Source organism: Fundulus heteroclitus, chromosome 2, assembly GCF_011125445.2.
Source record: "Fundulus heteroclitus isolate FHET01 chromosome 2, MU-UCD_Fhet_4.1, whole genome shotgun sequence".
NCBI classification, from domain to species: domain Eukaryota; kingdom Metazoa; phylum Chordata; class Actinopteri; order Cyprinodontiformes; family Fundulidae; genus Fundulus; species Fundulus heteroclitus.
The window spans coordinates 16,195,020-16,206,013 of NC_046362.1; the positions used below are offsets into that span (position 1 = coordinate 16,195,020).

Genomic DNA, 10,994 nt, shown 5'->3' on the forward strand with positions numbered 1-10,994 from the left:
CGTCACGCCGGGGGACGTACTCGTGCACGTTCGGTTGTTCTCCTCCCCTGATTGGCTGGAGGAGCATATTTACGGAAGTGGTACAAGTCCACAGCAGCAGCCAGCCAGCCAGCCTGCCTCTTTGGCTATCCTCGGCCAGTATGCAGTCAGACCATCTCGTCTCGTCTCAGTTAACCGATTTGTTGAAATCTTCCGGAACGTTTCGTGTTCTTGTGGGTGTGACAGGAAGCGTCGCGGCTCTGAAACTGCCACTTTTGGTCTCCGAGCTCCTCCAGCTCCCCGGGGTGAGCCGATCCAAAGTCATTTGTTCGTATTAAAGTCTACTGCCTGACGCACATTTGTCATGAAGCACACCGAGCCCACGTTTTTTTGGTCATCTAACTGAGTGATCTTACAATTACCGCAAGGTGGAGACATCAGACAGCAACATCGCTGTGCAATACTGTTATTTACATGTAATGAGATAAAAGATATCTCAGTAACCTAGAAAATTATCTAAAGATTAGGGTACTATCTAAAGGTACTAAACATATTTAGTACTTTAGTTCAAAAAGTCGAACTCGTTTATTATATAGATTAATTACACTTAGTGATATAATAACCATATCACTAAGTGGTTTAACTTAATTTTTTTTTTCTCTCAACATAGTTTATCTCGTTAAAATATATTCAAAACTCCTTTATCACTTGAACCATAACAAACTGCTTTGAGTCCTTGGGTCTTTTTAAGTAATTTTATTCTTAATATAGTTTATCTAGATGAAATAAATTGATAAAATGCATGTATATTAAAAAATAATTTATCATTTCAACCATACCAAACCATTCTTAAGTCCTTGGGTCTTTTTATTTCATTTTACTAAATAAATATAATTTCTGGAAATAAAGAAAATCTTTGATTAATTGTTGATAAGGATAATTTTTTCTTCAAACTACTTTTTAACCTTGTGCATGCTGTAAAAACCAAGAGATTTTGTCTTAAAACTTATTTTTCAATTACAATAATGTAATATTCAAGAATTAATTGGGATGACATGAAAACCCTAAATTTGGTTTCTAAGAAAATTAAAATATTACATGAATTAAAAAGGATTTTTAATCCTGAAATGTCACCGTACTGTAAAGCATGTCCACGTACCTCACAGATCATACACTCGTTACTTACTTGGTTGGTAGGGGGTCTTTTGCATGAATTGCTTCATCAGTGTGGCACTGCATGGAGGCGATCAACCTGGGGCTCTGCTGAGTTGTTGAGAAAGCCCAGGTTGCTTTAAAAGCTTCACTGTATTGGTGGGTCTGGTGTCTTTTGTCTTCCTCTTGATCGTACCCATAGATTCTATATATGAAGTCTCAACTCCAGCTGGAAAAGGAAATCAGCATCTCATGTCTGCAGTGGGAAGCATGAGGTGCTGTACAGTTACCTTTGCGACTGAGTTGCGGTTTTCAAAAGGCAACAGATTAAATGGCAACTTGGATTGGAGTGGACTGTACATCTCCACTCTTTCTCCCGACTCTGTGACGATCATTTCCACATAAAATGCATAATTTACTGCCATCTGAAAAGAGGAGTTCCTTTTCCCTAAACACAAGATGAACATTTCTTACATAATCTCTGGTTTGGAAAAGGCTTAACACGGGGAAATGTGTTAGATCGTGTACTGGATATGACTCTTGAAGCACTGATTCCAGCCTTGGTCCAAACCTGTGAATCTCCCAAACATCCTTAAATGGGTCTGGCTTCAAAATCTTCTCAAAGCTGCAGTTTTCCCATCTTTTTTCTACCTTACCTTTGTCCTTCCACCCCCGTTTCTGTTAATAAGCTTTGATACATCACTCTGTGAACAGTCAGCCTCTTAATGGGTTTTTATAACTTATCCTCCTTGTTAAGGGTCACTAACTGTATGCTGCACAACTGTCAAGTCAGCAGTCCTCCCTATAACGACGTCAGCCCAAACATCCCACATAAGAAATTACTTTTGTATTACAAATCCCTTGAGTTGTTGTAAAGTTGGATGCAAATTTTCTGAGAAATAAAAATGTTCAGCAGCTGTAAACCATATTTATCAAAGTTTATAGAAATATGTGCTTGAGCTGTCTGGACTGCAGTGATTGGAATGTTTTTGAAGCTTCAGCCTTTGACCTAAACCAACTAACTAATGTAGTGATGTCATACATCAGCTTCTGTGAGGACCTGTGTGCGCAGACTAAGACCGTCTGCAGTTTAAGCAACAATAAGACATGGTTTTCCTGAAGCAGCTGCGTCACACCAAAGTAGAAGCCTTTCACAGTGGAGACCTGGCCCTGCATAAGCAGACTAGAAACACGCTGCCAAGTGAGATCAAGCTAGCAAAAAGACACTTCAGTAGCTGTGTTTCCATCAAATTATCATGCAAACTTTAAAAACGTTGCAAAAAAGAAAATGTGCATCAGACGTGTTTCCACTCACTGGTTTGTAGCAAATTAACCAGAAGACGCACAGCGTAATGTCATCATGCGTTGACGTTGGCTGTGACAAACAGGAAGTAGATGTTGACACGGACCACAGATCAGTAATAGAGCGAGGTTTTAATGAATGTGCTCATATTTATTTTTCACAAGTGAGACTAGGAAATGCTCACGTAAAAACTTTTTTGCAGAATTTAGTGAGTTGATTAAAATGTAGCTGTTTCCATCAACTTGTTGTAATGCAATACTTCAGAATGCGCATTAAAACATGTTGATGGAAACACGCTTAGTGAGAAAATAAAAAATACTTTCCTCCACAACTTCTTCAGTGTGGAGCAAGGAGCCTAAAACCTAGTACAAACTGCAGGTTCCCTCTCCCACATGCTGTAACGACCTCCTGCCTAGCTGAGGATCTGAACCACTTCTTTGGCAGGTTAGATCGTCAGACTTTCACATCTCACTCTCACCCCCCCCCCCCCCCCCCAAAACCCCTCCTCTTCACCTCTGCCTGCACCTAAGATCAAAGAAGATGATATCAACGAGGCCTTCAAGCGTCCGAGTGGAAATAAAGCATCGGGTTCTCTCCCTTCTGCTTACAAATATGCTGACCATCTGACCCCCATCTTAACCCACGTATTCAACACGTCTCTAGAACTGTGGGAAGTTCCCACCTGCATCATCCCTGTGCCCAAAAAAACAGGACCATCACAGGTTTACTTGAATACAGACCTATTGCCCTGACGTCTGTGGGTCATGAAATCCTTTGAGCACCTGGTGCCGAAACACCTGAAAGCCATCACAGGCCCTCTGCTGGACCCCCAGCAGTTTGCTTACCGGGGGAAATAGATCAGCAGAAGACGCTGTCAATCTGGGTCTAGGCTTTATCCTGCGCCACCTTGACAACCCAAGACATAATCCTGTTTGTAGACTTTGGCTCGGCCTTCAGCACAATCAACCCTGACATCCTCCTCCAGAAGCTCATCCAGATCACAGTGCCTCCGTCAACCTGTCAATGGATAACCAGCCTCTTGACTGACCGCCAGCAGCAGGTGAGGCTGGGCAGCATCTTCTGCAGCTCAAGAAGAATCAACATTGGCACAACCCCCCACCCCCACCCCACCCAAAGGGTGTGTTCTCTTGCTTCTCCTCTTCTCTCTCTGCACTAATGACTACACATCTGTGGACCCGACTGTGAGTCGCTTGCAGAAGACACCACTGTCATCGTCGCATCCAGGACAATGACAAGTGCGCATACAGACAGGAGGTGGGTCGGCTGGTGTGTCCAGAAGCACCTGGAGCTACACCCGATAAAGACTGTGGAGATGATAGACCTCGTGAGAACCCCCCTCCCCTCACTATCCTCAGCAACACTGTGTCTACTGTGCATCACTTCCAGTTCCTAGGAAGGAACCACCCTCTATCGGGACGAGAGATGGTCCTTCCACGTTGACACCATCCGAAAGAAGGTCCAGCAGAGACTGTACTTCCTGCGGCAACTTAAGAAGTACAACCCTCCTCGGGAGCTACCGTTCCTCTTCTACACCGCCATCATTCAGTTTGTCTCTGTGTGGTTCAATTAATCCAAAAAACTTGACAGGTCCAAAAAGAACAAACCATCAGAGCGACAGAGAGGATAATCAGGACTGATCTTTCATCCATTCATGACCTGTACAGGTCCAGTAAAGGAGCAGCTAACATACTGTAGCTCTCTACCCAACACATCCTGGTCACAGGTTATTCAGACGTTACAGAGCACCGATGGCTAAAACAAGCCGACACAGAGCCACTTTCTATCCCCAGGCGGTCTCTCTGAAGAACACCTTACAGCCAGGGAAGACAAAAAATATATAATAAAAAGCTCCACTGTACTTGTTGACCCTGTTCCTTTCTTTTCCCCCAAAATTGTAGTTTGTTGTTCTGCTTGCTCTTACTTGTCTGCCTGTTTTTTTTTTTTTTTACATGACACGAGCGTTGGAATCTGAAGTTAAATTCCTTGCTCCAAACTTGCCGAATAAAGTTGATTCTGATTCTGAAATACGTCACTTTGTGTGTAATGAAGCTATAAAATGTCAGAGTTTTACTTTCAATGTTTTATTCTAAATTCTTGAGATGTGTCTGTAATGATAAAGTGTTGTGAGAGTTTATCTCCCAGATATTTCTTTCAGTTCCTCCGTTTAATTTTTTTCTCCCCTTTAGGTGGATGTAAGAGTGGTCACCACAGAGCATGCCAAACATTTCTACAACCCCTCCGATGTTCCCGTAAAGATCTACACTGACAAGGATGAGTGGGAGGTAATAATACACTAGGAGCGCTGGGAAGTACCTGTATGAATCAGATCAGTTTTATTCTAACGGGTATTTTTATGCATGCAGGCATAGGCAGGAGAGAGATTCTCATGGCATGATAAACTTAAAAATACCATGATTTCACGGTATCATGATATTTAAACAGCTTTTTTCAACAAAAAAAAAAGTATAACATGATGTAATTTGTTTTAACAACGCAATTAATTATATTGAGTTATATGGCTGCTGCTGTTATACTTCTATTGATGTTACAATAGTAACAGTTATACAAAAATATGATAAATTATAACAATAATAATAATAATAACAATGTTTCCTATGACATTATTTATATTTTGACACCAGGAGTACTAAATGACATGGTCTGTTTTTCAGTTGTTAATCTTTTAAGCTTTTTTCGGAGTAACAAAGGGAGGGAGTATAACAAGTTGACAATAGCTGGATAATAGGTGATTAGGTTTGGAGGTGCTGTATTCTTTTGCGCCATACAACTGGAGAAGCCTGCTGTCACATCAGTACTTTCTCTGGCATCTAATTAAAATTACTTTAAACAATGGAAACATTATAATGAAAAGAATAATTAGTTTTCAAACTGTAAATGATTAAAACCTTGGAATACCTTGGTATTGGTAACCGTCTCATGCCTCACACATATGTTATAAATAACTGTACACAATATCTATCTATCTATCTATCTATCTATCTATCTATCTATCTATCTATCTATCTATCTATCTATCTATCTATCTATCTATCTATCTATCTATCTATCTATCTATCTATCTATCTATCTAATATATCATGAAAATGAGTGAAACAGATGAAATTGTGTATAAGCTGTCAGCCACAGTCCTGCATTTTATACATTTTAAGATACAGAGATCTGGTCAAACACTAGCAAAGATTGTGCAATTTTGACATCATACCTTCCAGTGAAGAGGTTAAAAAATAACTGCAGCCAGACATCCTGTCTCTTGTCTAGCTTTGGACACACAGATCGGACCCTGTGCTGCACATTGAGCTGAGGCGCTGGGCAGACCTGCTGATCATTGCCCCTCTCGATGCCAACACTCTTGGAAAGATTGCTAATGGCATCTGTGACAACCTGTTGGTGAGAATGTAAAATTAAGCCTCTTTATAAAATCTGATGGCAGATGACATTATGTTAAAAAATGTCTCTAAACAGTTGAGTTTGAAGGGAATCTGTCCGTTTCAGACGTGTGTGGTAAGAGCTTGGGATACCAGTCGACCTCTCCTCTTCTGTCCTGCTATGAATACAGCCATGTGGCTGCATCCCATTACGGCCCTGCAGATATCCAGGCTAAAGGAGTTTGGGTATGTGGAAGTCCCCTGCATTGCTAAGAAGCTAGTCTGTGGGGATGAAGGTGGGTTTTATACAGTTTTTGTTTCATTTTTATAACATTTCTGAAAACACTAGCTTAATATGTCATTTTTTTACAAGATAAGAAAAATCTAAAAATGATGAAAAATGTCAATGTTGGTGTTGAAGTAAAAGTTTTAATATAAAAACAGAACTTCTTGAGAGAATCTTGAAACAAAATATTGTCCTTGCTCTACTTACATCTGTTCATGAAGAAACTAAATAGAAAAGATATAACATTTTGTTTTATTTCCAAAATCAGACATAAATGTTAGGGTTCTTGATGCATTTATACCTGAACCTATTATAGCAAGTCGATTACGACAATACAGGGGAAAAAAAGTTAGAGATAAAAACTGTTAAGTAGTGTAAAGGTTAAAGTGGAGCTTTTGAGGCTGTAATCGGAAGAATTACCTTACATGCACATTGATCCATTTATATAAAAAAATTATGAATGTCTTAAAATGACAGCTGATATCCTATTGAATCTTTATTTTTTAAAAAGGGTCAAGCACAAGCATCAATGGGACTGTAAAAAAAATTATGTCCACTGAAAACCTGTTTGCTTGACTACATTTAAAGTACTAACAAGTGGCAAAAACAATCCTGTGTGTGTATATATATATATATATATATATATATATATATATATATATATATATATATATATATAGATAGATAGATAGATAGATAGATAGATAGATAGATAGATAGATAGATATGTGGTACTTTCTGACTCAGGTAAAGCAGGTTTGCTTCAGTTTCATGGACCTTAGCCTTTGTAGTTATGCAAAGCTGCTTTGGCTAGAGAGGCATCAAACTGTACAGAGAGATGTCATAAATCTGCTTATTACTCCCCATAGTTCCAGTTCGATGGTACACATTAAAATAACACTATAGCATAAACTACTTAATCATCACTTTTCCTAACTGAACAGTATTATGTTGAATTTTGTAATATTTCACCAGTCTTTTCACCAAGTTTTCTGAAAGGACCTGATTTGATCTATTCCCACACCCTCTCTTGCATTCAACTTACGTTCAGTCATTGTTACACGAATAGCAGGCAAACGTATCATCATCTTTCATTACTGTTAATTCAGCTGTGACTTGTACATGCTTGCTGGTGTACGCATTGCCTACGATCATGGCTGTAGTCAGCTTAGACGAGATAAATTAGGATGACTCAGACCTTCAGGTCATCCTAGTTTCTTAAGAAAAGCAGTTGTTGGAAATTTGGTTGTGATTTATGATTAATGTAAGATAGGAGATGTAGTGAAATATGGCCTAAAAGAAAACACATGTTGTGACAAGGTTTTTCTGCCTTTTATCCAAGTCAGTGTTTTATCTAAAAAGAACGTTCCCATTCTGGTAAAAGTAAAGGCTTTAAAAGAATTCAGCTTTTTGTTTTCAAATACTTATTGTCTGAACTTTTAGTACAGATAAGAACCAGAAAATGATCAGACTACAGTGAGGCGGTGAACAACAGGCGCCTTGTCTTCTCCAAAACAACAGCCTTTCAGGCTCCACATGACTGTCACTTATTTTAATGCGCACCGAAAGTAAGAAAAAAAATGCTGTTAGAGGCGCGTAGTGTAGAAATAGAAGCATTTATTCTGGGTTAATGCTTCATGTTTTTATAAAAAAAAAACGACTTCCTGAGTAAGTGGCCCCACTGTTAGAACACACTTCACAGCAGAGTGAAATACTTTTAAATAAAAAAAAAAGGAAATGGTAAATGCCACCAGTGTGGGAGGTCATATCGAGCTGCTGAGTGCACTCTGGGAAGTTTATGTCCTCAAATAGTGCCTGATGCAGTTCGTTAGGTTCCCCCGATAGAGACACCCCTTTATGTGACCCAGGGCTGACATGACCCAGGGCGGTTCCAAAGTGCTCGTCTGCTTTGTTTAACAGTGTTTAAGGTGTCTTTGCTGCAAAACAGAAGGGTCATTAGTTTGCCTTTTATCAAAACGACGAACACGTCAGCTTCATGGATCATGCATTTGGTTTTGTTGAGCCTTTTCTCTGATGCCTTCATTTTTCAGCCCCTCCTGCATTGTAATGTTTTCGGTGCACAAACAGTCCGGTATCTGTCATTGCTGCCTTTTAAACTCGGCCTTGAAGCTTTCATGACAACAACACTTTTGTTTAAAGAATGCCTGGATGACACAGCAAAAGCAGTGGTTAGTTAACCCGCTGCGACCCTTAGACACTGAAAGTACAGAAGTGTACCATAAAAAGACTCACTGCCAAACCAGGTTTTCTGTTAGAAACCATTAAAAAAAAAAAAAAAAAAAAAACTTAGACCTTTATAATCACTAATTAGTGGACCGCAATCCAGCTTGTTTTAACAGGAGTTCTATATAACATGTAAAAAAAAATCCAAAGTGCACTAAATCAAACCTTCTGTACCCATTTCTAATGTTGCTAAAGTGAACATTGTCTAGTTACAGACAGTTTGTAGAGTCTTGGTAAATCGGCTTTACAACATTCCTTAACTTTTAATCTGACAAACAGGCCTCTTAGAAATGCATATTCTAATTTATTGAATATGACTGTATATGCACATTTTCTTTTATGTGCCAATTTTTTTACATATATTTCTATTTTTTCATGTTATTTGAATAGGTGTAGCTGTAATACAAGAATTTCCCCCTGAAGATCAATAAAGTATGATTAAGGAAATGTATTAACTCCAATAAATATCATCCACCGCTAAGAGCTCACTTCTGTCTTTTTTAATAAGAATCAACTGACCCAAAAAAGGAGCAGATCAAAAAATAAATTGAAATAGGGTGTGTTTAAGGAAAGAAAAATCTTGTACTACTAGTTAATAAGCAGGACATGGGTGATTTTTCGCTCAACCGGCTCTTTTTATTCTTACAAGGAGAACAAAAACACAGTGTGACAAAGCTCTCAGCATCTGTTCTAACTAGACAAAGTCAATCCCTCCTTTTATACCCGTGCTATCTATGGGAGATGTCACACCACAGTATCTCACAGGCGGCCTGGGAATCTTTGGTTTGGCTCTAATGAGCTCTACTGTAACTCCTCCAAAAGAATGTTAACACCAAAGGCTGAACCTTGAACTTAGGGGAGAGCTCCAGTCCTTAATCAGTATCGGGCACCTCCTGGCATCTTCTGAAACCCTCCCCAGGTCCCAGTAAGGTGAAACACAATGGGCTCAGACATAAATTTGACCCTGCAGCTGCAACAGTTGGACTGATTACGTCCGTCAGGTCACACTTCTTTCAAAATATAATTTAATGGGTGTAACAGAAAAAAAATCCAGATAAAATGGTAATGCATGGCTAAGAAATAGAGGTAGGAATTACTGAAAGAGGTTTTGACCCAGCGCTACCTCCTTGAAATAAATCTAGCAACCATAGGCTTGTTTAATTGAATCATTTTGTTTTTCCAGAAAAGTCAGCTGTTCTGTTCTATTAGAATTAGGAGCCAATTTGAGAGCAGCCTCTGAAAGTACGTGTCCTGGAGACGGTTCATGATCAGGCCACCAATAAATCGTTTTGGCAGCCTGGCTCAGATTTTCATGCAAACAGAGCAAAAAAAAAAATGTTTATGAAAGTTTGCATGTCTTGAGCATGGAGCTTGCACATAAAGTCTTGTTGAGCAGTTGAATGTTTTATATTACTTCCTACTTCCAAGCTCGGATTAATTATTGTTCTTTTTCTCACTGATGCATTCATTTATTATTATTTAATTTGCTTCTTTTGGTGTAGGTAAAGGTGCTATGGCAGAGGTAGCGACTATTGTCAGTGTTGTCAGGCAATATCTTCCAAAACCGGAGTCGTCGTCTCAGAAGACGTGAAGATTCCTCCAACGGAAACATGTAAACTGATGATCAGCTTTCGCTCTTCTGTCCCAACAGAATCTATATTTGTAATCCATCCAATATAGTTTTCTTTATCCTTTGCAGGCTGATGAGGATTATATCAGTATGTCATTCAGTCACATTTCTGGTTGGAGCTGTTTTTCTTGTTAGAGCAGAGATCTAATGAGGGAAATCCTCCTCCACGATGTCTGTCACCCTTCGTAGGAACTCAGAGGGGAATGTGTGCATTTTAACCGTTTGCTGTCACCTGGACTGAATGGAACCAAATTACAGTTTTAGAGATACTTTCCATGCAGGGATCTCCAGACTTTTACTTTATTGCCTCCTCTGCAGTCATGTTTGTTAACAGTCAATAGTGTGTTTGTTTGTTTTTCCAGAATTTGTATATTTAAAAATGTTATACCAAAAATAATTTGAATTAAAAGCCTTACAGTAAAACTTTTAAACCTGTCCGTAGTTTGTGTTATTGTTTATTTGTTGCAGAAATTCAAGGTAAAAAGACATGAAGTGCTTTGGTATTTCAATAAGAAGTGAAAAGTGAAAGTAATTTTCACACTTACCAGGAATAAAAAAGTTTGTAAAGCAGCAAGGCAAGGAGCCACTTATTTAAATTGGTCAACAAACTGAGTTTTAAATCTGATTCTGTAACAACTGGCTTTACAGTACAGAATCAGAAAGCTGATGTGTGAATGTCTCAGAAGTAAGAAGCAGTTCTTATAGGCAAAGATAGAACAATGGTCCTCTGTTTGTCTAAACACTACTGTAGGTTTGTATAGAGTCCACCTGCGCCTTTCTTAATCTCACTAAATACAGCTGTTCTGTGGAGGCCTCAGAGGTTTGTTGGAGCATATTAGCGACCAAACAGCAACATGAAGACTTAAAGACGTTAAAAACAGCGGGAAGTAACCTGCCGAGCCAGATTGATAATGTGTAGCCCTCTCGGTTTAGTTTGACACGTTATCATTTCTTTCTTGTGTGTTTTCGAACGCACAAATACGACAAGAATTC

The 10,994-nt window shown here is 39.1% G+C and overlaps 1 protein-coding gene across 3 annotated transcripts; it reads left to right on the forward strand.

Moving 5' to 3' along the window:
• The first annotated feature begins 54 nt into the window (after positions 1-54).
• Positions 55-10,436, forward strand: ppcdc (phosphopantothenoylcysteine decarboxylase). 3 transcript variants are annotated; one of them, XM_021309900.2, is made up of 6 exons: positions 55-284; positions 4,642-4,737; positions 5,735-5,863; positions 5,969-6,137; positions 9,874-9,983; positions 10,052-10,436. In XM_021309900.2, exons 1-5 carry the CDS (start codon positions 141-143, stop codon positions 9,960-9,962), a joined length of 627 nt encoding a protein of 208 aa, XP_021165575.2. In that variant the 5' UTR covers positions 55-140; the 3' UTR covers positions 9,963-9,983; positions 10,052-10,436. The 3 variants fall into 3 exon arrangements, with proteins under 3 accessions (XP_021165575.2, XP_021165574.2, XP_012706760.2); XM_021309899.2 differs by having other exon boundaries at positions 56-284; positions 10,071-10,436; XM_012851306.3 differs by having other exon boundaries at positions 57-284; positions 9,874-10,436.
• Positions 10,437-10,994: the final 558 nt, after the last annotated feature.